Consider the following 27,078-nt stretch of genomic DNA (forward strand, 5'->3'; position numbering starts at 1 on the left):
AGATCCCAGCATCCAGATAATAGGCTGGCTGTGTTCTCTCACAGGCCTATGTCCCAGCACTGGGAAGATCATGGGGCTGGCTCATACTAGCCTAGCTGAGAAATAGGAACCCTCTGTTCAGAGAGACCCTGACTCAAAGGAATAAGGCAGAGACAGATAGAAGAGGATACTGATGTCCTCCTCTGACCTCAGTATATACACACACACACACACACACACACACACACACGGGGGAGATTGGGGGAAGACAAACTATTTTGTCTATGAATAGCCTCTTCAAAGAAACATGTCCCATGATTTAAAAACAACTGAACCTATAAATATATACCACACTAACACTAATCAAGAAAAAGCATGAGCAGCTACAATAAGCATAATTAATCTTAAACACATCAGAAATCAGACCAAGGAAATCCATCCATGGTAAGAAGGGCACTGTGTGGCAACATAGATGTCATTCTCTGAGGAGACAGAACAGTCCTGAGCATCTTCACATCCAATGAGAGCCTCCGAATCCACAGAGGAAACGCTAATGCAATAGACATTTATAGGCTACTTCATTCTCATCAAGCTCGCACAGAACATTCACCAAGACAGGCCACGTTCTAAGCCACGGTGCACGTCAATACATTTACAAGGATATAAATTCATACAGTATCTGTTTTCAGACCACAGCAGAATTCTTCTAGACATCAGTAAAAGGATAGCTAGAAAATCCAAAAGTATTTGGAAATTAAACAACATACCTGTGAATAATACATGGGTTAAAGAATAAAAAGGGGGGAAAGGAACATTGACTTTACTTGAGTAGAACGAAAACTCAGATTATTAAAATTTATGGGCACAGACATAATAGATCTCCCCCCAAAACACATACACAAAGAGAACATGGAATTTAGGGGCCAACCAACAAAGCCAGAGTCTTTTTTTTTTTTAAAAGAGAATCTGGTCTCTTGTTAATCTGTGAGTCAAACAGGCTTCCAGTGAGAATTATTTGGGTCACAAAGTGTGTTCTAGGGCTTTCTCAGAGACCCTGAACCATGCCTCTTCCCTTCTCTAATCCAGCAACATCATTTTTATCCAGCAGTTTCTCAATGGCCCAACACTTCATTTTGGGTCCCTCCTCTCTTTTTTTTAAATTTCCCAAAGTCTGATATTAAAAAGAGGACTCACACATGGTATGTGCCCTCAGAATCTGGTTAAGGACATGTTATAGACATATATCACATACATCCACACAGCATGTCCTAAACAGCAGCACACCAACATGTGTAAAACAACACAGCACTCACCACTGCTCAGGGAGGGAAGAGAGAGAGGGCACACGCAGGAGAGGGTCTATGAGGGGGATGGGAAGACTAAAGGGAAATCAACAGCAGCAAGAAGTGAATATTCTCGAGGGGAAAGAACTTCTGGGACGCAACAAAGCAATACATTAGCAGTGCTTGTTCACAGAGCATCCTACATTGAAGGCTAATGGGATAAAAGCACAAAGACAAGTTGGGAGCCAAACTCTTGACTGCATATCCCATCAATAACACTTTTCAGCATCTCGGTGGATCCTCACAGAGGCATACTGCAATATAAACTGAATTATGCCAAGAGCATCTCCTCTACAGTACAACATTCCCTGGGACATAAACGAAGAAAGGGAGGTATGTAAAAGGTAATGTAATATCCTCCAATGCAATTATTTTCATTTATTAATAAATAGTCAATTAATAAATGTGACATGTGCCAATGTCCCTTGCAAAGTGAGCAGATAAACGCACGATGCCTCGTGGACATGCCAGCTTTGATCCTCTGTGGACAAGCCAGCTCTGATCTGTGATTTTCTTGCTATCTTAGTAACGGCCAGTCTTCCCTGAGGCACCTGCACTGTTGTCCTCAGCTCGCATATTTGGTCCTAAGCTCAGGGTTAGAGAGTCTGACAGACCTTTATGAGGACGGATTTGAATGCGCGTGTGCCCGTGTTCACAGAAAAGCTGTGATGGATGCATAAAGGGGTCTGTCTGAGGATTTGTAATTCTATACTTTTCCAGCCCCTTCTTCAGAATAGCTCATGAGCTCTTTAGAGCAGGAAACAGCCTCTCTGCTTTACAAAGTCCTCCAAGTTCTTAGTCCAGTGATAAAAGAGATGCTCTGGAATTTTCAAGGGGAAATCTGCAAATTTTAATTAGCATTTTTTACCTTGTAAAAATGAATTTATACCATGATTCAGAGGCAGAAGCAGAGGCAAGAAGAGTATGGATTTGAGGCCAGCCTGGACTACCTAGTAAAACAGTGAGACCTTAATCAAAAACATAAATAAAAACTTAGTCTTCATGGAAGTTGATTTGTATAAAAAAATTTCTGAATGAATCAAACACATCAGGATTAAACCTCATGAAGAGTTCTCCAATTTCAACATTAAACCCAAAACCTAATCTAAAATAAACACTTAAGAAGTAAGATGCACACCATGATTAAATCTGATTTATGCGAGGGATGCAGAAAATCAAGGTCATAGACCATATTCACAGGATAAAGATGCATAAGAAGCATCGACAACACTCAACATGGATTCTCAGTTTTAGAGTACACTCAAGGGCCGGTGAAATGGATCAGAAGGTAAAGAGGCCGGCCACCAGGCCTGCCGACCCATAGGCATCTCCAGAACCTGTTAGGGATGGTACAAGGAGAGAACTGAGTCCTGAAAACTGTTCTCAGACCTTTGCATGCATGCTGTAGCACACAAGCACCTGCACACACACACACACACACACACACACACACACACACATAATAATAATAATAATAATAATAATAATAAAATTGAAATACACTTAACACATCAGGAACATAATAAAACCTATTCGACATGAGCAAATATAAAAAGCCCACAGCTAACCAATATGGTATCACAAACCTGTAATCCTAGCATTTAGGAGGGAAGCTGAGGCAGGAGGACTGTGATTTCCAGGCTAGCCTGAGCTACATAGTGAGATCCTGTCTCAAAACAAAAAAGAAAGGAAGAAAAAAACTATAGCCAACATCATATTAAATGCCTGAAAGCTTTCCTCCTAAAAGTAAGACCAAGGGAAGGCTGTCTACTCTCACCACTGGAGAAAGTACCATGACCAAGACGACTTACGGAAGGAAGGGCTTGCTTATCTTATGGTTCCAGAGGGTCAGCATCCACCATCATGGGGAAACATGGCAACGATCAGGCACAGTAGTCAGACTAGGAAGCTCCTCCAGCCACCACACCAACCTGCTGTCATGCTTTCCTGCTGTGACAGTCTCTCTACACAGTCCTGGGCATCTCTGAATTCCCTGTGAAGACCAGGATGGCCTTGAACTTACAGAGAATCTCCCACTCTGCCTCTCAAGTGCTGGAATTAAAGGCATGTACCCCCATGGTCAGCCAACACCCAGATCTTATGGAGGCATTTTCTCAACTAAGGTTCTCTCCTCTCAGATGGCTGTAGCTGATGTCAAGTTGACATAAAACTACCCAGCTTGCATATATTACCAATCTACCTAAAAATACCTCTAATACATATAAGTGAGTATATAAAGGTATGTATGTAGTTTAAATGAAAATTTCCAGTCTGGGTTGAAAACACTCCCTCCCAAGAGCCATAGATTATCTAACAACAAACAACAACAACAACAACAACCAGGCATGAGAAGCCTGCTTCTGAGTTGTTGGTCAGGGTTGTCCAAGAGAACCTAAAACACAAAACATTATCGTCATTTCTGTTGTCCTTGGTTGCCCCCAAGAGGTAGAGGGTAAGTCCCTGTTCCTGAAGGCACCACGCACTTCAGACCCACGGGCCCAGGGGACCTGAGCTGGATCTGACCTGAAAGCCGCCTCCTTCAGGACCAGTTTTCATGGCCAGAAGGTGACACGCAGCTCCACAGGAGGGGGACAAACGACAGTGCTGCCAGTCATGTTGCCTACGAACCGCAGCAACAACCAGCATGGCACGGTGATACTGAGGGTACGGTAGGGACCTGCATCCTGTGGCAGGAACCATCAGTTTTCTCATTGGGTGTAAGGCCTCTCATCAGGAAGGAAACTGTGCCTGACTCTGGAAACCTAGCCAGCTACTCAAGGGTACTGAGGTCATGGATCTCGGAGGAGAACCTACAACCGTCCTTTTACTAATCCAGTATAAACCCTAACTACATTTGAAATATTTATCTTCATACCCACAGCTACGTAGTTCTCACCCCTCATCAAGGAAACTTTTCTTTGCTACAGTGGGAAAACATTACAGAAAAACCACAACCAAAGAAAATGCATGGTTGTTAAGAGCCCGAGGAACAGGAAGTGCACTGAGAGATGATGCCTCCTGGAAATATCAGAACTACACCCATGAAGTCTCACCAACATGGCTGCCTAAACAAGACCTGGATATGGACAATTTCTAACCTGGAAGGTAGAAAGCTTGTGAAGCCTCAACCATAGACAAAGAACCACAGGTAACTAAAAAAGCTGAGAGCTGGAGAAATATCCACTAGAGAAGAGCACATCAACTGGTTATCCAACACCAAGTGGTCAGTTATGAATACACACACATACAAGTAACAGTTTATGGACTGCTGAGGCTGCATTGTATATTTAAGAATTTTATCTCTCATGGATCAAAGGCCCTGATATGGTCCAGCTGGGGGAGGGGAGGATGTTCAGAAGGCCTGTGAGTACATTTTGTGAATAGCCACACAGGACCAGCTATCAGAAGGCATATCACCTTCACTTAGGGTGATTTAAGGCTTGTAATGTTCTGGGGGACTGAGAGGAGGAACATCCAGGATAGGCAAATGTCATTGGCTGAGGGCTTTGGGTACCAAAATGTCTCATTAGCATGGTTCCAAAGCATTTCATGAATCTCAGGTGCTAGATGAACAGGCTTTATCGGGAGAAGGAAGTAATCTAATTGAGGCTACATGACATTCCTCAGGTAGAGGCACATGTGGGGGCTCAGAATTCCCCAGACAAGGTCATGGTGGATTTTGACCTTAATTAGCAGAATTTTCCCACAAAAGAGGCCATAAATTTTAAAGAGAAAAGTGGGAATATGTTGGAGAGTTTGGAAAGAGGGGAGAAATGATATATTATAAACTCAAAAAGTAAAAAATAAAGAAAAAGATTCACAATAAGATAGCAATACTCGCCAAATTTGTCTAGAAAGCCAATGCAATCCCAACCAGAATTTTCTCTACCATTTGCTTGACTAGAAATGGGGAGATGACACTAAATCCACAGGACATGAAAGGGACCTGGGGTAAATAAAATGCTATTCAAAACGAAGAGAGGAGTTGATGTACTTACAGTCCTTGATTTCAACTATTACTACAAAGATACAGCAATGTGCTGGCATATGAAAAGACATACAGATCTATGAGGATACAGATTACAGAAATAACTTATAAGGAACCAGTGTAACTCAACAGGGAAGAACATTCTTTTCAACAGGTGGTAAGGTATCCATATGCAAAAAATTAAAGTAGGCGCTCTATCTCCTATCTCACAGAAACATGAAGGTAACAGAAATCCAAGATCTGAATAAGAGAGTGTGCTGGCTGGTTTTATGACAACTTGACACAGCTAGAGTTACCTGAAAGGAGGGAATCTCAATTAAGGAAATGTTCCACAAGGTCAGGCTGCAGAACATTTTCTTAATTAGTGATTGATTAGGAAGGGCCCAAGCCATTGTTGGTGGTGCAGTCTCTGGGCTGGTGGTGCCATCCCTGGGCTGGTGGCCTTGGGTTCAATAAGAAATCAGTCTGAGAGAGCCATGGAAGCAAGCCAATAAACAACACCCTTCCATGGCCTTCTCATCAGCTCCCGCCTCCAGGTTCCCGCCCTGTGTGAGTTCCTGTCTTTCCTCTCTACCTTGCTTTTTGGTCTCGGTGTTTCATCACAGCCACAGAAATGCTAAGGGAGTCAAGAGAGTGAAAACCACAAAACTCTTAAAAGAAAATATAGGTGCCAGCCTTCACGGCCTTGTATTTGACAATAATTTGCTTTATATATGATGTGATAAGTAAAGCAACCAAATGAAAAACAGATACATTAGACTTCGTCAAGATTTAAAACTTCTAGCAAGATGTGGTTGTGCACATCTTTAATCTCAGTACCAGGGAGGCAGAGGCAGGTGGATCTCTGTGAGCTTAGGGCCAGCCTGGTCTACAAAGCAAAGTTCCAGGCCAGCTAGGGATACACAGTAAGACTCTGTTTTAAAATAACAATAAAATTTTGTGCATAGGAAGACAGACATATCAAGAAAGCAAAGAGGCAACCTACAGAATAACGGAATACCAGATGAAACTTTCAAGCCGCTTATCTGATAAGCGTCTGGTACCCAGAATACATAAAGAACTTCCAAAACTCAGCAATGAAAGAACTCATTCGAAAACAGGCAAAGAATTTGAAAAGACGTTTCTAAAAGTCAACAGTTGTCTCGGCAGCAGGGTCATGATGCTGGAGATCATGAGTCTTAGGGAAATGTAAATCAAAGGGACAGCAAAGTCCAACTCCATATCTATTGGGATTAACTGTAAATTTAAGATGGACAAAATAACAAGTGCTAGCAAGGACCGGAAAAATGAGCCCTCTTACACTGGTGATAGGAATGAACGACAGCTCAGCAGCTCCTCCAAAGGCCAGACCCTGACATTGGCTCTAGCCATTCTACTGCTCTCTAAGCAAGCCGAAGCACTGACAGCACAGGCCTGAACCCACACACAGCCACGTTCACTGGAGAACTGTTCACGAGGGCTCACACATAGAACCACCCCAGAGGAACAGAGCACAGAAAAAAAAAAAAAATGCCATTCAGTCATTCAAACGCATGGGGTTTGGATACATCCTACTGCATGGCGGAGACTCAAGGACCATAGGGTGAGAGAAAGAAGCCTAATGGGAATTAAAAATACACAGGAAAATTCCACTTCCGTGTGAGTGTACCTAATGGTCAAGTCAATCAAGATGGAAAATGGAGGCTCAGTGGAATGGAAATGCATAGCTATTGCTTAATGTTGACAGTGATTTAGAAAAGGTTTAAACAAGAGTAGTGGTGGCTTCCCAACACAGTAAATGTAATGAGCATACCAAACTGCGCACTTACAATAGAAATATAAGCCTGGCATGGTAGCATAAACTGCTAATCCCAGCACCTGGGAGGTGGGGTAGGAAGATCAGGAGTTCAAGGTCAACTCAGCTCAGCTACTTATTAACTCAAGTCCACGTGAGAGTCTGATTTAAAAAAAAATCAATACAAGTGAATATAAAAAGGCAAGTATTGATATAGATATCACATCTTATAATAAACAATCTTGTAATTATACATACTTTATATAAATGGCCCCATATTCTATAAGTAACTACATTATATATATATATAATATGTGTGTGTGTGTTACAATTTGTATGGTATATGCATTATATCTCAACAAAACTTTTCATAAAGAGGAAAGATAAAAAGAAACAAGCTTCCGACCTATGGAAGGATATAGAAGAGCCTTGGGGTATACTACCAATGAAAGAAACGAGTCTAAGGAAGTTTTACGACATCTGGAAAAGGTAAAACTATAAAGACCAGTGGCATCCAGGGCAAAGAGGGTGGGGGCGGGTCATAAGGCATCCTCGGGGAAGTGGAAGACCCTGTGTTATACCGGGTGCTGGACACAGGACAGTATGTCTTTCCAGAACCTACAGAACTATGACACAAATAAACTGAACATCAGTAGCAGTGTCAACATTGGCTGCTACTTGTCGCAAGTGTACCTCACTGATGCTAGAAATTGGAGAGATGATGTTTTGGTGGAGAAGAGTTCATAGAAACTATTTTTGTCTAATTTTTGTATTTCTTTAAAGTGTCATTTTAAAATGCAGTAACCATGGAGAGTAGAGTGAACTGTATTCTCTTCTTATGACTTAAAACCTATCACTTTAAGCACAATTATAACTTTGCATTTCTGACACAAAGGAAAGGAATGTTGGCTCTTTTCCTTTGCAAATTTGGCACCCATCCACTTCAGTACTCTATACCATCTTCCTATGCCTTCTCTTTTCTACACCCAGAATTATCTTAAGACCTGAATTGCTGTGCTTCTGTTAAGTGAGCTCATCTCCATAGCCTTCAGAGATTCCAGAGTCCCTAGAAACACTTCCCTAGTTTATGACTAAATTCCAACTTAATTATACTTGTGAATTACAGTGACATCAATACACAAACGGCAGCGTCTCCTTTCTACATTTGCTGTTTTTACTTTTCTATGAGGCGTCACGGGATCAGGACCTGCGTGTGTTCTGTGTTCTTTTGAAAACAAACACACTCTTCTCCCAAGTGCCACAGTCAACACAGAGGATGAAAATGAGAATCATAGCTGTCTAAGAAAAACAGTGGCTGGGACATTTAAGGACAACTCTTCAAGCCCAGGGTGATAACAGGGTGCACATCGACCTAGCACGTGGAAGGTTGGAACTGGAGGGCAAGCTCAGGACAGCCTAGGCTACATAACAAGGCACTCAAAAATTGAGAACCGCCTTGCTCCAGTTGAAGATTTAAAACACTGCTATGCACTCCAGTCTTTACAGGCACACTGTCGAATTCTTACAAACTGTTACCTTGGTCTTTGCCCGCTTCATCTATGTGTTGAAAATCCTTTAGCATTTGAAGGTTACAGACGCCCTCTCTGCAATACTGAATAACTTTCCTTGAGCCGTTCTTGATGAGGTAGTCCATCAGGGCAAGGGATTTGTACACGTGGCGCCAGTTCTTCCCATGGTCGCTGAGTCGCTGCCACAGCATGTGCATGATCTCCGAGAGGGAGGCCGCATTGAAAGTCATGTCACTGATAGCTAACATCAGAGAGCTAGAGGGGCCCCAGGGGTCATTGGAAGTTGCTTCCCTGACTTTTTTTTCAGCGTCTGAGTAATTTTTCACGAAGTTCTTCACTTGCCTCCTGAATGACATAGCTACAGTGAGTCTGAGGAGGGAGTGGAGGGGGGTGAGAGCAATGGATCAGGAGTGACTGGTTTACAGAACACCTGACGGATCCGTCCCAAGTTCTGCCGCTCTCAAACACAAATGATTCATCTCCACATGGTAAAGTATCGATTTCCTGCAAAGAAAGTACAAAAAATGTGTAAGTTCCTCAAAAAAAAAAAAAAAAAAAAAAAAAAAAAAAAAAAAAAAAAGTCTACAGGAGACCAAGTTAGTCTGAAAAAAAAAACAAAAAAACAAATCCAGATTTAGTTTCCAAGAAAGCCTGTCACATCACCAGCCTGAGGAATGAGGACTCTATATAGGTGTACTTAGGATGAACATGGAAAACCCCTCACAAGATTGACCTCAGCTATCCAAAGAAATGTAGGTAGTCTATCTGCTCCTAAAAGGTTCTGCAGAAAATATCACTCAGCCCCCTTGGCAAGGAATACAATGAGTTTAAAGACTTACACACAGAGGAGACAGATTCATATTTCAGGGGGAATTTGCACTCTGACACCTCTTTCTTAACATACGTTGTCGTTATACAAACACTGTGTCCTGGAAATAATTTGAATGGTGGTGAAAGTCGAGTGTGAGGCCCTCCTTGTACCCATGTTCCCTGCAGAACCACAAAGCACTCCGATCAAACCTGAGTAGGTGCTGCTCTCTGGTCTATCTAGAAAGCCAGCATTGAGATAAATACTCTACCTCCTTGGATCACAGCGAATGCGTGGTACCCCAAGCCAGCATCTTAGCCCTGCAAGCTAGAGGGAAAGCTTTGATTGCTTTCTTTACTCGATTTCAGGGAAAAAGGTGTGGTTTTAACATTCAACAGTATCAAAGTGCTATTTATAAATGATGCGGCGTGAGGAACTCCCCAAGGCCTGGAGTGATTAGCGTGAGTCTGACAGCTGCCCCATACGTAGAATTAGAAGCATTTAGGTTAATATAAAAACACATTCAAACTTAACTGGGTACTCGGCCCTAAGAATTTGAAAGATACTTGAGAATTACCAGTTTTTGATTTGCATGAAACTGTCCCTTCCTCTTTTTTCATTACTCTGCAGGAAGGTGAGTCACTTAGTTTGTAATTTCTCTGGTGATTCACCTCCGACAGGGACCAAGGCACTGTGCCAAATTGATTTCAAGCCCTGATGAGCATCCAGACCCAACGAAACCTAGATGAACTATAATCAGATTTTCGATCAAAGCTGCACCCATCCAAAAGAAAGAAAAAAAAAAATCAAACTTGTAAAAACTGTTTGGTGTTTTTAGTTTTGTTTCCTTGGCCTCCTCAGCTTCTAGCTCACGCCTGATTAATCTGTGTAGCAAGGGAAAACATAATTTTCTTTTTTTTTTTTTTTAATTATTATTTTTTTTTTTTTTTTTTTTAATTATTATTATTTTCTTTATTTACATTTCAAATGCTATCCCGAAAGATTCCCATACCCCTCCCCCCACCTCTGTTCCCCTACCCACCCACTCCCACTACTTGGCCCAGGCCTTGCCTTGTGCTAGGTCATATGGAGTTTGGAAGACCAAGGAGCCTCTATTCCCACTGATGGCCGATTAGGTCATCTTCTGCTACAAATGCAGCTAGAAACACAAACCCAGGGGGTACTAGTTAGTTCCTGTTGTTGTTCCACCTACAGGGTTGCAGCCCCCTTCAGGTACTTGGGTACTTTCTCTAGTTCCTGCATTGGGGACCCTGTGTTCCATCCAGTAGCTGGCTGTGATCATCCATTTCGGGAAAACATAATTTTCATATGCATGGTTAAATGAACTATCACCTTAAAAAAACAAAAACAAAAACAAAAACAAAAACCAGATCGTTAACCCAGCCCCTCCACCTTTTGATTTAAACCCAATGCACTCTCAAATAAATGAGATACAAAATATAATCAATTTAATTAAGATTTCTCAGAAAGAGACCATATCCTATGAAGAAAAAGAAAAGTGTGTTTCTGTGATGTTCTGGTTGTCTCGTATGCACCCTGAATATGAGCATTTTGTCTGACTTCCTCCTGCAGTGAAAACCTGATTTATAATGGTTCAACACCCTATTAAAAATTTCAATTTCTACTGTCCTTTTTTCCCCTCCACCAAACTCACTCAATGCAGAGCTGTACCATAACACCAGCCTAGAATAACAAATATTGATCCATGTCTTCACAAATCTATTTTTTCTTTAAAAAAAAAACTGCCTTAGAATTATAACTTGCTGGAATTGAACAGTTGTTAAAAAGTCTTTTGTTTTTATGGCTACTTATTTATATTTTGGAAAGACTGCATTTATTATTCAGTTTTCTTATATTCTCTAAACTGCATCCTCAAATTTTTGAAGCATTTTCATAAACAAATTTTGTTTTCCGAAAAAAAAATTAAGAGTCTTCTAACCCAAAACAGTAGTTTAAAATGGATGTGCCTAACATCATGTCAAAACTAAATACACTCCCAACTGTTACAAATGTCACAAAGAAGTCTAGATAGGTCCATTAGTATCACTTGTTCACACAGAGTGTCATGAACATATAATGAGGCACCATTCGGCCATAAAGAATCCAGTAGCTGGTGTTAGTCGTACATATTGTGAACTGATGATGTTTTAGACACTCAGCTAGAGAGAAGTGCTGTTTCCTCTAGGTAACCCGGGGATTGTAATCACAGTCATGTGCTGCACAGATGCCTCGGGCAAGGATGTCATACGTGATTGTGGTCACACAAAATTACATCACCTAGTGACATCATAGCCGTCTGAGACTGGGTAAGGACATCCTATGTCTGTGTCCACCTAATGGTGCATGTCTCGGAATGTGCTCCTGTCATTAGGTTCCTTGTGACTATATGGCATCTGAGACAAATTCGGTGGCAAGGAGGCAAGTTTCCACACTTGACTCTCAGTTGTCTGGCCACCTGTGTCACCATCACACTAAGAATAAGAGGGAGAAAAGCAATTCATGTCTCAGATTCATCATCCCTCTGATCTCTTATCTCACTGTAAAGGTCATCCCATAATACTCTGCTCAACACCCAATTGATCTCCTTTTTGGCACTTAGATTTCTTTCATGACATTTAAAATAATATGTACTTAACTACTTCTTGTTTGATTGTGGCAAATAACGTCAGACTAGAAGCTCCCGAAGGGTAGAGACCTTGACCTGGCTGTCTTACTTACCACTGCAATCCTTCATACAAGGACCACCTAGCCATGGTAGGAACCCAGAGCACATGAGAAAACAGAATGACCAGGTGACTAAATGAGTCCGCTGTGGGAAACCTGGAACTGATTCTACAGTTCTCAATTTCAAACATGACATTAAAAAAAAAAAAAATCCAGCACCTTTAATAGTCATGTATGTAAAAGTTTAGAATTTGAGCAAATATTTTCAAAGCAATCAACAAATACCTCTGGAGAAGCATTTATACAGCGTTGTGAAGAAATGTAAATCATGTTCCCTATGGTCAAAAACTTCCTGTTTAGACAAGGAACTTTCTTGGTTAAATATTTCTGAAGAAAATACATGATAAAGCTGAATCTGGTTCTCTTCATGTGCGTGTGTGTGTGTGTGTGTGTGTGTGTGTGTGTGTGTGTGTGGTGCGCGCACCATTTTACCAGAATTGAGATAGGAAAGCATTTACCAGATGATGTTAAACTAGTGGTCCATAATCCCTCAGAGTTTCCTTGAGGCCAGTTGAACTGAAGTCTTGTTGTTTAGAAAAGCACTGCAGTGTCTGTACCACACATTACAGAACACACACAGGAAGGGGTAGGGACGCTCTGAACAACAAGCCCCACCAACAGATTTGCAACAAAATTTGTATACATTTGCCATGGAGATTATATATGACCTCATTCCGGTTTAGATTCACTACTAAGTTAAAAGGGGAAACTGGTCTTCGAAACTTCGGATTTCGTAATCGAAAAATCAAGTACTGAAGAACCAGAGGGCAGGTTTAGAGAGATGGCTTGGTGGTTAAGACTGCTCTTCCAGCAAACCAGGGTCCTATTTCCAGAACCTAAATGGTGGCTATTACAATATGTAACTCCAGTTCCAAGGGCTCTGACACCCTTTCTGGCCTCCATAGGTGCTGCACACATGAAGTACACAGATGTCCATGAACACAAAACACCCTTACATGTAAAATTTTTTTAAAAAATCAAAAAACAAAACAAAACAAAACCTGGAAAACCTATCCAGACTTGGGGCAATATTAACAATAGCATCTAAGAAAATGAGTGTCCAAAGGCATCTCTGGAAAGACAACATTGGAGACAGTGTTAGGAAGAAAGCAGAGTTCTTGTTTCTTCCGGTTCTGACTACAAACTTGAGTTTGGCTCGGGAGGAAACTGGTTCTGCCCAAGACTGTTAATCAAGCCATTACAAAGAATACCGTGGCATTGGAAGAAATTATGGAAATTACGGTTTGGACAGAGGGAACTCCACACTGAAAGAGGCCGAGAAACTTTTTTGAGCCATTTCTGCGTTCAGCGATTTTCCCAAAGCTTATTACATGGTAACCTCCATCCTAGGGAAGGAGGGAGTAAGGAAAAAGGGGGCACCCTACATTTCCCACCCTACTCCCAACCCCCAAGGGAACGGCTATTCTGTGGCTCTGACAGGTGTCACCTCAGTGCATTTAAGATCAACTGCAGGGATTTAAGGTCCAGTCCCTAACTAATGTCATCTCTGTACCATAACTCCCTCATCTACAGCATAAAGTACACCACCTAGGACTGTGGCAAGGAAGAAAGACAAGTGATTTGGAGAGAATGTTGAAAAGCGGAGGGTAGAGACTGAGAGCATCAACTTCTGCCAGCCAGGGTCTTTCCTGGCACCTTTTTCATTTTTCAACGGGAAGTGGGGGGGGGGGGGTTGGAATAGTGAGCCGGGTCACCGAGTCACACAAGAGACCCATACTGACGACTGTACAAAAAATGGACACAGTTTCCTTAGATGGAGAACTTCACTGAAGAAACTTCTGGAAGGAGGGAGGGGCCGGTGGCAACAGGAAAGTTAGTCGGGAACGCGGCTGGCTTCCCTCCGTCCACCTTCTCCACACTAGAGGTTACTATCCGGTGGGCCCTTCCAGCCACCTACCTGGGGATCTCTTCCCCTTCATCAAAATCAAGCCCCCAGGCTCTTCGGCCTCTTCAAAGAGACCCAAGCGCCCACGCCGTTGCCAACTTCCACTTCCTTGCTTCTGTGTCCTTGCTTCCGGTTCCTAACTTCCGGCCCCCTAGTGCGCGCCACTTGCAGGGCCTTCTAGCAAGCAGTCTGCAGCGGGTTCATTTGACCTGGCCGCAGAGGATCAAACAGATAGAAGGTAAAAGTCCTCGTTATACAGTCTCGGCCAGTGACACTGTTCTAACATTGCTTTCTAGGTATTTTACTGTTTGTGTTCCTATTGTAATGGTAATGAACCAGAAATGCCATCCTACAAGCACTGACTGTCACCTCGGAGCTGGAAGCGACTAATAGCCTAGAGGTGGAAAGCAGTGTGTCTAATGGTCAGCTACGCAGTGGCTTCGAGGACAGCTCCAGGTCTCACCCAGGGCTACTCTTTGATATATCCAGCCCACGAGCAGTGAGCTCACGCTTTGTACCCGGCAGGAAGGACCCAGAGATAAAGCATAGCCCCGTGCTGGATGAGAGTTTACGGGTTAGTGGAGGTGACAGGCGCAGTCATAGAAGATTGTGACAAGATATGTATTGCATAATGAGAGAGGAGAGAGCATCTAATTCTGCCAAGGAGTATTTAAGGGCAGATTTCACAGAACACTTTACATCTGAATTAAATCTTAAAGTATGACAGGGAGTTCACAGGGTAGACAAAGAAGAGGAGGACATCATAGACAAAGGACATATCATGTATAAAGGCACGAAAGCAAAGAGCGCCTATTATCTCAGTGAAACTACAAGTCCTCTAGTGGCTGTGACTGTAGGGGGGGAAAAAAGGCCATTAGTGGAACAACAGTGGAGAGAGATAAAGTGACAGTGACAAAAGAAAGACAAATCCCAAAGAGCCTCCTCCCTATGGACATTGACAGTATAATCAAGTTCGTGTTTTAAAACACTCTGGTAACTGAATGAAATCTTGACCAGGATGGAAAGACGTAGAGGGTAGGAAAACACTTGGTAGTAGAAGGTAAGGTTTGATTGTTTAACCCTCCACAGCTTCAATTACTGTACTAGCCAACGTTATTGATACTGACGTGTCAATAGGGACGTAAAATATGAAATCATGAGATGTATTAAAAAGGTTGGTGTGTTTGAGATATTACTTACCCGAAGATAATATAATGAAGGCATAGCCAGAAGCAACGTGCAAAAGCAGCCTGGAATTCAGGTTGTCTGGGGCCTCGGCTATCAGTCCAAGATATTTAGATTTTATTCCCCAAGGTAGTGGGGGTAGAAATAAGTAATTTATACATTGTTATAATTCACATACATCGTGTGCACATTTCAAAGGTCTGCTAAAATTGGTCATTACCATCCTATTTTACATATGGAGGAACCACGCTCATTCTGTATCATTAAGAATCTGCCGCAAACACAGAAGTGGATGCTCACAGCCAGCTATTGGATGGAACACAGGGTCCCCAATGGAGGAGCTAGAGAAAATACCCAAGGACCTGAAGGGGGCTGCAACCCTGTAGGTGGAACAACAATATGAACTAACCAGTACCCCCTGAGCTTGTGTCTCTAGTTGCATATGTAGCAGAAGATGGCCTAATCGGCCATCACTGGGAATAGAGGCCCCTTGGTCTTGCAAACTTTATATGACCCAGCGCAGGCAAGGCCTGGGCCAAGTAGTGGGAGTGGGTGGGTAGGGGAGCAGAGGTGGGGGGGAGGGGTATAGGAAACTTTCGGGATAGCATTTGAAATGTAAATAAAGAAAAAAAAAAAAAAAGATTCTATGTCCCAGTGTAGGGAAATGCCAGGGCCAGGAAGTGGGAGTGGGTGGGTTGGTGAGCAGAGGGATGGGGGAGGGCATAGGAGGTTTTCAGAGGAGAAACCAAGAAAGGGAATAACATTTCAAATGTAATAAAAAAAAAAAAAAATCTAATAAAAAAAGAAAAAAAAAAAAAAGAATCTGCCACATGCTAAACCGTGAGAATGCAAGGAAATTGTCGTCTGATCAAAGTCACCCGCATAAAAGGTTGCAGGATAAAGGCAGCCACAGAGTACGGTGGGATCAAAGACTTCCTGGAGGAGGTGAGCTTGTAGGGATACACAAGCGCTAAGGATTGTTTAGGATATCCAATAAGCATGTGGTTTAACTGGACCCTCAACCCTAATGGCTGGTGACCAACTGTGTCCTCACCCCCCTGTCTGAAGACAGTCTTCCATCCTTGACCGTGAATCCCATCGATACTTCCAGTCACGATTCTACCTGCCGTGCCGTGAGGCTACAGATTGCAACTTTTAAAAACTATTCCTTTTTCTCTCTCTAGAGGGAAATTTTTTGCATGTGCTCAGAAGACCTGAGAGGACAGAGTGCTGAGGTAATTCTGGGAATAAGTGAAGAAGGTCCTGAGACAGAAACACAGAAGTACCCACTTCACCACTGCCTTAAATTCAGTTTCAGTTACCCATAGTCAACTATAGCCCAGAAGTACTAAGTGAATAATTTAAAAAAAAAAAATCATAAAGTTTAAATTCGATGCCATTTTGATAGCATAATGCTTTGGACACCCCCACTCCGTTCCGCGTGGGACTCCAAATACCCCCTGTTCCAGTGTAGGTGGGTTGTATCTACCGTCTCTCCACCAGTCACTTAAAGGCTTTTGGGTGGGTTGTTGAGCCATGGCAGTGCTTTGTTTGAGTAACCCATTATGGTAACCTGCATCTAGTTTATAGTGCCCGCTCCCCTTTATAGTGGCCTAAGATTACTTCACAACGCCTGCCACCCTTATTTCCTGCCATCAAGCAGGCACTGTATTTTAAAAGGTGAACACACACTACAGTAAGAGACTTTTGAGTGCTTTGCCTGCGTGTATGCCTGTGCTCCAAACTGTGTCTGGTGCCCAAGGAGATCAGATGAAGGAATGGGATCCCCTGGAACTGGAGTTCCAGATGCTTGGGAGCCACCATGTGGGTGCTGGGAACCAAGCTTAGCTCCTCTGCAAGAATAGCAAAGGCTCCTAACTGCTGAGGCGTCTCTCCAGCCCCTTGTTTCGCTTTGGTTTTTGAGACAGTCTTACTATGTAACTCAGGCTGACCTGGAACTCGCTGGGTACACCGCCAGACTGGCCTCGAACTTATGGAGAAACTCCTGCCTGTCTCGAGTGCTAAGATTATACAGGGTGTGCCTAGCCTCCGTTATTGAAGTGTATTAGGGCTGTTCCTCATCGTTAGTCATCCCTTACTATGCCTGGTGTGTAAGTTAAACAGTATCATTGACACATTAATATGCATATACAGGAAAACCCATAGTTCATAAGGGGTGTGGTGCGCTGGTGTGTCAAGCATCCACTGAAGTCTGAGCATGCTTCCTCCATCTAAAGGATGGCTGTAAGGGGCCTGGTGTGCATTACATTCCAATTGTGCTGAAGCTAAAGTTCCCGGGCTTGACTCCAAATCGTGTGGGAATGAGAGGAAAGGAGGAGCCTCTGGTGATTCTCCGGTTTCTTTCTGGGGTGACAGCAAATGTCTGTTGCTTATCAAGATTAGGCAGATGATGATCTGAGATGGGTTAACAGTAAAAAGAGATAAATTCTGGTTTGGACTTTTTTTTTTTTTTTTTTTTTTAGTACGAGGAGCCTGCAAGCTGAAGACTCCTGGGAGACAGGCTAGTGGTGAGAAGTGGAATGGAGAGGTTTGCAGCCAACTCTGAAGCCTCGAGGGGGTTGGCAAACAGAAAGTGACTGGTGAGACCCTTTGGAAATAGGTGAGGCATACCCAAAGACTGCAGCCCCCATGAGGCGGAGAGGCCAGCTGCAGAAGAGTGGCTTAGGTTCAGCAGAAAGGGGAGGGGGGCACACTGGTGAAATGAACTCCCCTAATGTAATATTAGGTAAGGGGAGCCTTTTTAACTACTTCCCTCCATTTGGGGATCACAACTTAGTTGCAATACTGTAGTTACCCCCCTACCCCCAGTGCAAATTTCATTCTTTGATAATGAGTTGTATGGGGGGGGGGGNGCAGTTATTGTTGTTTTTTTGTTTTGTTTTGTTGGTTTTTTGTTTTAATTTTCTGAACTGGGAGTTTTGTAAGTCGGTGGACTTGTGCTTAGCTTCCAGGATTCCTCTGACCCCAGCTCTCCCATTTGGAGGTGTCCTTCCTCCAAAAAGTTATCTTCTCTAGCTAGCTTCATGCCCTAGGAGGTAAGTGTTTAGTCTTCCATCTTTGAACCCCACCTCTACACCCACAACTCTTAAGGTCTCCTTGGCAGCCTTGGTCTCATTTGACCTTTACTCTTGTCTATTAAGGGCTCTGAGCTCCCTGTAAGGATGCCTCACTAACATTTCTAAATCAGTGTGTTCAGACTCTCATCCTTTCCTCCACTCAGGCTCCCTCACAGTGTCTCCTGTCTCAGTGACACTACCTTGCCCCAGTCTCTCAGACTATGAGCCCAACAGTCCTTCTGGATGTTTGACTTTTACTTTACCGTCACAATTATCAGATTCCTCTTGAGATACAAGATGGCTACCAAGGAAAGAGGTTATCCATGCTACATTTCAGTAGCTGATCCAATAATGTTACCAAGCTGGTCTTGAACTGATAGAAATCTGCCTGCCTCTGCCTCCAGAAAGGGTCTGACACTATAACCCAGGCTGATCTAGAACTTATAATATAGCTTAGGCTGGGCTTGAATTCATGTCAGTATTTCTGCCTTGGGCTCCCGAGTATTAGGATTGGCTAGAGTACATGACCACTCTCTGTATACAGAGTCCACTTGCTGCTAACACAAAGTTACCTAGAGCTGGAGGGCAGGAAGGAATGGCTGGAATCTCAGCCTAAGGGCCATCCGCTGCCCCTCAGGAGTGCTATGAAGAATCGCCAGTAAGCCAGGTTTGGAGAACTGTGTGTGTGTGCGCGCATGTGAGTGCGTGTGATCCCAGCTGTTGTTTCAGATGGTAATGGCCATTGTGCTCAGAGGACAAGCTTACACAACAGTCATGGAGGGTCCTCGTGAAATTTAAACCTCAAGCCAACTCGCATGCCTCAAGATTCAGTTTCCCACCAGTCCCGAGCTCTCTCAGAATAAAGTCTCAAGGCTTTGCCACAGCAGACAAGGCTCTGCCTGATGCTCTGCCCTCGTTGACCTCTGAACCCACTTCTCGGCCTCACTCACTGGGGCAAGTTCATCCTCATCCTAAGGCTTTATAGCTGTGAGTCCTTCCTACCCCAGATATTCACCAGGCTTACTTCCTCGATTTGTGGCATTGTTTCTCCCTTTACCTAAATGTAGTATTCAGCAAGGTAGAGGCTGTGCCTAGCCCGCCCCTAGAGCCAAGCATAGGGGAAGTGTCTGAACTCTATTGAGTGACTGAACACCTGAATGCACTCTATTGAATCAGAAGTATATATTTTACTCTAAAATGAAATTAAGCACAGTTGCACATAAGAAGCTCTGTTATGAATGATGACCCTTCAAAAGGAATTGCTGGATCTTTTTTTTTTTTTTTTTAAGCACGTATGGTTTTTAAAGAAATTTTCTCCATTGAGGATAAGAGGGATTTCACACATCCTGAATCCTCCCAATTACTTGCTATTTTTTCCTAAGTGTCTCCTGACAGCAAAGGCTGAAATGCAGATGTCCTCACACTGGGGTCTTGCTTCCCACGCTGTGACTTTGTCCTCCTTCAGTCACAGAGCTGACGTGAGGTAAAGTACTGGGGTGGCTCTATGCCCGTCTCTGTGCTGCCTGTCATGCCTGCCAGCCAGTCAGCACCTGCTCTGCACTCTGCTCTTTACTCGGAAGGGGAGGGGTTCCATATTAGGGTACCTGCTGAAACCCTTCTGAGAGGTTCTGGATAGAACCATTCGCAGGTTCCCCTTCCTGCCCACACCCCAGCCTGGCAAGCTGAGGGGGTCATGGTTAACCATTCCATGTCCCTGACTTGGGAACTGTCACTGAGAAAGATGCTGATCACGGGCTCTCGGAGCCCTGGAACTTGGCAGTGGAGCTGTTTCATGTAATGATGGGACCCAAGAAGGTCCTTAGATCACAAAGGTGGGGCCCTGAATCCAGTGTTAGTGTGATGTGTTATCTTTAAAATGCTCTATAATGTGAAAACAATGCCTATCGTATTCACATGCAACTTAGCTTTAAGAAAATTGTACAGATTTTTCTTTTAAAGATGTCTTTTTTTTAAAAAAAAAGAGATTTGTTTACTTTTATTTATGTGAGTACACTGTAGCTGTCTTCAGACACACCAGAAGAGGACATCGGATCCCATTACAGATGGTTGTGAACCACCATGTGGTTGCTGGGAATTGAACTCAGGACCTTTGGTAAAACAGTTGATGCTCTTACCCGCTGAGCCATCTCTCCAGGTCTCAGACTTTTATTAATAAGAAAAGAAGCTGGAGAAATGACCCAGTAAAGACTCACATTGAGCAGCTCACTGTGGTCTGTCACCTCGGCTTCAGGAGACCTAGCACTCTTCTGGCCTCCACAGGCATTGCATTCCTATGCACACATGTACACATGTGCACACAATTAAAACAAAAGTCTTTTAAACATCCTATTACTAAGGATGCAAATTACTTCTTCTAGCCCGTTTGATGAATCCTTACTGAGCACCTACTATGACCAAAGTAATGGCCAATTCTATACCAGGCTTCTTCTTCCCTGTTTCAATTAAAATGCAAAATCAAGCAGGCATGGTAGTACACATCTATAACCCAGCATTGGAGCAGGCTGGACCCAAATCTTGAGGCTGCAACTGGAAGTCAAAGAGTTCTAGGCATAGCCTGGGCTATAGCACATAAGAAAACTCGTCTCAAAAAAAAAAAAAAAAAAGTGAGTGATTATAATGAAAAAAGGATTTTTTGTTTGTTTGTTTGTTTCGAGACAGGGTTTCTCTATTTAGCCCTGACTGTCCTGAAACTCACTTTGTACACCAGGCTGGCCTCGAACTCAGAAATCCACCTGCCTCTGCCTCCCGAGTGCTGGGATTAAAGGTGTGAGCCACCACTGCCCGGCAGGATTTTTTAAATATAAATCTTCAAGCCCAGTGGTGGTGGTGCACCCCTTTAATCCCAGTACTCAGAGGCAGTGCAGGTGCATCTCTGAGTTTGAGGCCAGCCTGGTCAACAGAGCAAGTTCCAGGAAACTCTATCTCACAAATCTAAAAATAAAATAAAATACATTTTTAGTAAGGTTTATCATTTAAAGAAGCAATGAGATGCTGCCTCAGAAGTCGGGAATGAAGTCTAAGTTACACTCTTAGAACTTCAATTGAATCAAATGGAGAAAACTATCCACAGATATGTCCCTCTTCTCCTTGAGTCAGCCTCCAAACTCTGAAGGCCTTGCTTCGCCAGTTGAAATATGTCTCCTTTTTGTGCAAGAGATACAAGAACAGAGAGAAAGGAAGAGAGACTTCAACGGGCTGCAGGTGGTGTGGGGGCAGGGCGAGTTAGAACTATGGAGGTGAGAACTGGAGAAGTTGAGGGAGATGATTCTTAAATTGTTAGACTTGGGTCCAGCTTGCTCAAGAGAACGTGAAGTCCCACGGGTCCAAGGGAAGATCCTCGCTCTTGACCATAGCAAGCCTGGACTTAGAACCCCTGGCTAGTCGGCTAGTTAACCCCTTTAGCGTGTGTCTGTGTCGCTAGCAGAACTCCTGGTTTAGAGAGCCTCCCACCCGTTTTCTTCCTTCTCTCTTGGGTCAAGATTTGTATCACAAGCTAAGAGTTATGTAAATGGGCTGGCTACACTGAGCAAGCGATTTCTCTGAGATTTTTAACATCATGATTGACCAGGTGAGACTTTAACTTTTTCCCAGTGGCCTTTGCGTATCTCCGGATGGAAGGATGCGAAGACAGGTCTCTCTCTCTCTCCCTTGAGGCCAGCAGCAGCTTGTTACTGGACCATATCCAAACTCATTAGTTTTCTTGTGTGAATGTGAGCGTTGGGGGCAGGCGGGTTTTGTTAAAACTGAAACGTATAGGAGCAGGCATGTTTCAGTGAACCTCCTGCGTTTTGGTTCAACTCTAGCAGCAAGAAAACAAAACCACATAATCTGAGGCTCACGCCCAGCTCTGCGCAGCAGGGTGTCTGCTAGTTCCTGTGTGGTTTGCCTGCAGACTGCCGACTGGCTGGGGGGGAGCTTGGAGGGAGAGCAAGGGGCAGGGAGGAGGAAGCTGTATTGATGGATCTGGGGCTTGCGACCTGCTTCATTGTGGTGCTCAGAAACCAGCACAAGGCAGATCTGTAGGCTGAGGCGGCGCGGTAAACTTGACATTTGAATGCATCTTCCCACTGGCAAAAGGCGAATCTAATAACTCGTTGTCAAAGCCGAGATCCACGCTCAACTCAACCTCTTCGCCTCCCAAAGGTATGTCATGCGACGTGGGTGCACGCCCTCTGGAAACCTTGGGCGCTTTTAAGATTCTGTTCTCTGTAATTCAAATCTAAGGAAAGCTAGTCCTACTGGTTTTCTGAACTTTGCTGGCAATACTTCAGCCCATCCGCCTAGGCGTCTTACCTAGCTGGCTTATGTTAGTAGGGATTGGATTCAACTTCTGTCAAACGAACTAGAGAAAACTTGGTCTTTCCTGGGCCCATGGGGGGGGGGGGGGACAGCATTTCCACTAACTGACTTCAGAGCAATCTCTGGGAAAGACTTTGGATGTTGAGGTCCCAGAGGGGGGAAAAAAATCCCCCTTCAATAGTGAAGTTGGGGAGTGGCAGGTGGTAGGGAATTGAGCCCAGACTCTGAGGTCAGGAGCTCTCTCTAGCTCAGTTTCTTCATCAACTCCAAACTGCTAGTTCTGGAGGCATTTGCTCTCTTTACGAAGAACACTGGTCTGGGTTCCCTTAATAAGAGAAAACTTCCCGTGGGAAGACATGACGAGAGGGTGTTGTCTATCTTTGACTCTTTATTAATAGTCGTGTGGCATCTTTAAGACCATCTCTGGTTTCTGCTCTTGTCCCCATCTGTTTCAGCACATGAGGAAGGAATGCAAAGACCAGGTTTTCACTGACTTAACCATGACTACATCCACTTAACCTCAAACGCAGCCTTCTTAATAAGGCATATGGAACAATTTGTATATCATTAGAAGTACTCATCCAGAGTCAGGCTAAGAGGGGCTAAACCACCACAGGGATAAAGCAGGGATCCAGACCACCACAGGGATAAAGCAGTTATGAGCACACATTGTCAGAGGGCGAGAAACGTCAGTGGAAGAGTCTCGCATATGGGTACATTTATTATAAACTGTTAAGTTGTTATAGGGTCCCTTTATTATTTTTGTTCTTCATTTTTGATTTCAGAAAGAACGTTTAGTTTAACCTGGTCTCTTTTAGTGAATCAACATGGCCTACAGAGCTTGATATTCATAATTTCAGAGAGGTCCTCCTGGAAAAAGCGGCCACTATTAAGTAGTGTCTCCCTCCCACCCCACCCCCAAAGCAGGGTTTCTCTGTGTAGCCCTGTCTGCCCTGTCCATGTAGCATAGGATGGCCTCGAACTCACAGAGATCCTCTTGCAAGTAGTATATTTCGATGCCAAGTTTTAAAAAAAACTTCTGACTTATACCCTTTTAAAGAATTTTTTGTGTTCTGTGTTCTGGTTTTCTGTACAAGGAGGCAGCCCCACATCACTGAGGAAAACTACCCTATTAAACTCAACCCACAGAGTCTCCCACATAGTAAACTGTAATCTTAGTCTCCCTAAATTGTATTAGCTTTCATCTTTTAAAAATGACTTTACTGAAGCTGAGGGGAAGGAGGTGATCGATCAATTCAATATGAAGAAATGCCTTTGCTTCTAACAATAGCTTCCACATCTTAGGCCTTCATTGTTTTATACCTACCTCAGAGGGACACCATAAGAATAAGAGAGTTAACATAAATACCATGTACCTTAGGGAAAGGCGCTGTGAAAACGCATGATGGGAACATTATTATTTCTCTAAATCTTAATCATTCTCCTTCCCATCTCTTGTACAAAATGCATCTCTCTTGCTGCCCAGAGCCTGCTCTTTTGGAACCGTTGCCTTCTGGAAGAGCTGCCAGTGATTTCCATGTGTCTGTTGATTCCCAAAGAATAACACCTGCTGCTGTTGGCAGCTGAAAGAGCTCAGGCTCGAACTTGAGCAAAAAAAAAAAAAAAAAAAAAAAAGTGCCCCTTTTCCTGGCTCTAGAAAAGTTTATAATTGTTCACAAATATGCCATTAAGTGTGATTCCATCAGGGTTTGTTAACTGAGCAACAGTTGCTGTCATGTCAATCCAAGAGACAGCACCTTCAAGCTCCTGTGAAGCGAGGTCAAAGTGGGGCAGCCAGGTAGCTCGGTGAGTAGAGATGCTCGCCAGCAGAGCCAACTCTGTGAGTTCAGTCCCTGGGACTCACATGGCAGGGGAAAAAAAAAAAAGAACCCTGCTCTTCATTCTCTGACTCATCCTCCACACAGTAGCACTTGGTACACACATAAATAATAAATAATATAAAATCATAGTAAGCAAATATTTTTAAAAGTTCAAGAGTAGTCACCGTGTAGTTATTTGAATCAAGGGGTAGAGGAGGTGAGCTCATGTTGTACAACCGAAGTCTTCGCGCCGCACATCTCCATATACAAAGGGGCACCTCCATTTCATGCATCTCTGCCTTTTTATTCTTCATTATCATATTTTTATACTATTGGGAGAATTTTCAGGAAATCACAGCTTCATTCAACAAACACTTTACTTACATTTATTGAGCAATTGCTTCGTGTCACACTTGCCCTATGGTGCCAAGGTCTCTAACAAAGTTCACAGTGGGTTTCAGCAGACTTGAGCCAATAAGAATTCAGTAAGTAATGTTTTAAAGTAGTTTTCTTTCTACGTATACAAGCATAGTCCAAAGTTTTAGAGAATTTAATAAAACTATAGCAACATACACAATGATAGAAACCGTCTTTGCTCTTCAAAGATGTTAATCATACATTTCATGAAGAAAGTAAATTTATGTACAGGTTTAAGTAGGGCATGGTGGCACATGCCTGCAATCCCAGCTCTTGGGAGGCAGAAGCCAGGATTGGTGCAATTTCGAGGCCACCAGGCCAGCCAGACAGCTACATAGCAAGACTTTCAAAAAAAAAAAATGTACACATTTAATAGAAAGTTGAAATGCTAAATGTGCCCACTCGGGTTTACAAACATTACCTTCATCACACTTGCTCTCTCTGCTATATTGCTCTCTGAATTTCTTGTAAGTTGCAGATGAATGACAGTTTGCTCCTGAATAATTCAGTTCACACCCAAGAACAAGAACATTCTCTTATATAACCATGATGCCTTCTTTGTGCCTCCGAAGGTAGGAGTTCTTAATATCTACTACTTAATAGCTAGTCCATACCAATCTTCCCCATTTTGCCTCCAACTGTCACCCATACCATTACTTTAAATATATATAAATCTTTATATTTCTCTAGTCAACACTGGAAATTTTTTTTTCCAAGTTAGGCCAGTGATCTTGCAAAAATGCCCTACGTTTTGAATCGGCTGTTGCCTCATGGCTAATCTGTCACTCTGCCCCTTGCTGGTCACGTAAACTCCGTGTTAGAACTAAAAGCATATTGAGATTGGTGTTTACATGTACTTATTACCCTGCGTGTATGGGTGTGGACACGTATGTGGAAGTCAGAGGTACCTTGACTTCTCCATGTGGGATTTGGGGATCACTCAGGCTGTCAGGCTTGGCAGCAAGCGTCTTCACTGGCTCATGTTGAGATACTGATTGAACATTTTTCATAAGGTGCCACCGGGTGCTCCACATTGCAGCGTATCGGGAGACGCACCGTTCTGGATTACTCCACCCGTCAGGATGCCAAGTTTGATCTGGCTCTAGGCATTGATTTTGCTCTGGGGATCTCTCTCTCTCTCTCTCTCTCTCTCTCTCTCTCTCTCTCTCTCTCTCTCTCTCTCTCATTATAAGGGTACTTGTTTCCCTCTTACAATTAACAAGCAACTGGAGGGGGTGACACTTTGACACTGTGCTAACATCCTACTTCCAACTGCTGATTTTAGATCCTCATCTTTGCCCAAATCAATATTCCATCGGTGCTCATATCTATTTTTAATATACTTTGAAGATGCATAAGACATGCTCAGTCACCACTAGTGACAGCAGCTGTATTTATCTGTTGAGTGCACAAGTTCACATGGCAGTAAGAAGAAGTTACACTGACTGAATACTCGCCGTAGAGCCAGACAGCCTAAACTCGGCAGAGCCCAGCCCACCATTAGCTGAGTGAACTGAACAAAATCCAGTCCTCTCTGGTTTTTGTTTCTTGAGCTGCAAGGGAGAGAGCAGTAAGGAGGTAGGTGGGGTTGTCTGAGGATTGAATAATTTATACACGTTTCCAAAACAGTGCGTTGCTGGTGCTGTTGCTGTTTTTGCTTTGTGGCTAATCTGTCTCTCTACCTCTCATTTTACTTGTAAACTCCACCTCAGGACCTCATGTGCCAACCTAAGGCTTGGCAGGCATTACATTGTTTACTTCCCCTGGCGTAGCCAAGAAAGCGCCAGCGATGTCATTCCTTCACACATAAGAAAGTTAAGGTACAAAGAGGCCAGAGGACCTTGCAGAAGGTCACTCACAGAGTTTGACCCCAAGGAGTTCTGATTCCAGAACATTCTCTGTAGAGGCTGGCACGTGGAAGGAGGAATGGTTGGGAATCAGCAAAGAGGGCCGCATATACCAAGGTTGAAGTTGAAAATCTAGCATGGCTACCCAAACACGTTGCAAGCTTTGATCTTGCAATGAGAACGGCATTCTGTAAAGTGTAGATTTGTGGACTTACTGCCTTTCCATCACTTGGAACATTCCGAGAACATAGAAGGGTCGGGAGTGAGGAGAGGAGAACAGAAGGCAGGGGCGGGAAAGAAGAAGAGACTAATGCAAAAAAGGAGCAATGAGACCTCCAAG

General features: G+C 43.4%; 2 protein-coding genes across 2 annotated transcripts in view; one reads left to right on the forward strand and one right to left on the reverse strand.

Moving 5' to 3' along the window:
- Enthd1 (ENTH domain containing 1) overlaps nt 1–9,087 on the reverse strand; it is a 105,377-nt gene extending 96,290 nt beyond the window's left edge. The window contains exon 1 of the mRNA XM_021216941.1: nt 8,621–9,087. Coding sequence (XP_021072600.1) covers nt 8,621–8,969 — 349 coding nt within the window. The 5' untranslated portion in view covers nt 8,970–9,087. The remainder of the gene's footprint in view (nt 1–8,620) is intronic.
- Nucleotides 6,136–27,078, forward strand: part of Grap2 (GRB2 related adaptor protein 2) — a 93,998-nt gene continuing 73,055 nt past the window's right edge. The window contains exons 1-2 of the mRNA XM_021216943.1: nt 6,136–6,146; nt 22,354–22,498. The gene's annotated coding sequence lies outside the window, so the exon portion shown is untranslated. The remainder of the gene's footprint in view (nt 6,147–22,353; nt 22,499–27,078) is intronic.

This window comes from Mus pahari, chromosome 17 (assembly GCF_900095145.1).
Source record: "Mus pahari chromosome 17, PAHARI_EIJ_v1.1, whole genome shotgun sequence".
NCBI classification, from domain to species: Eukaryota; Metazoa; Chordata; class Mammalia; order Rodentia; family Muridae; genus Mus; species Mus pahari.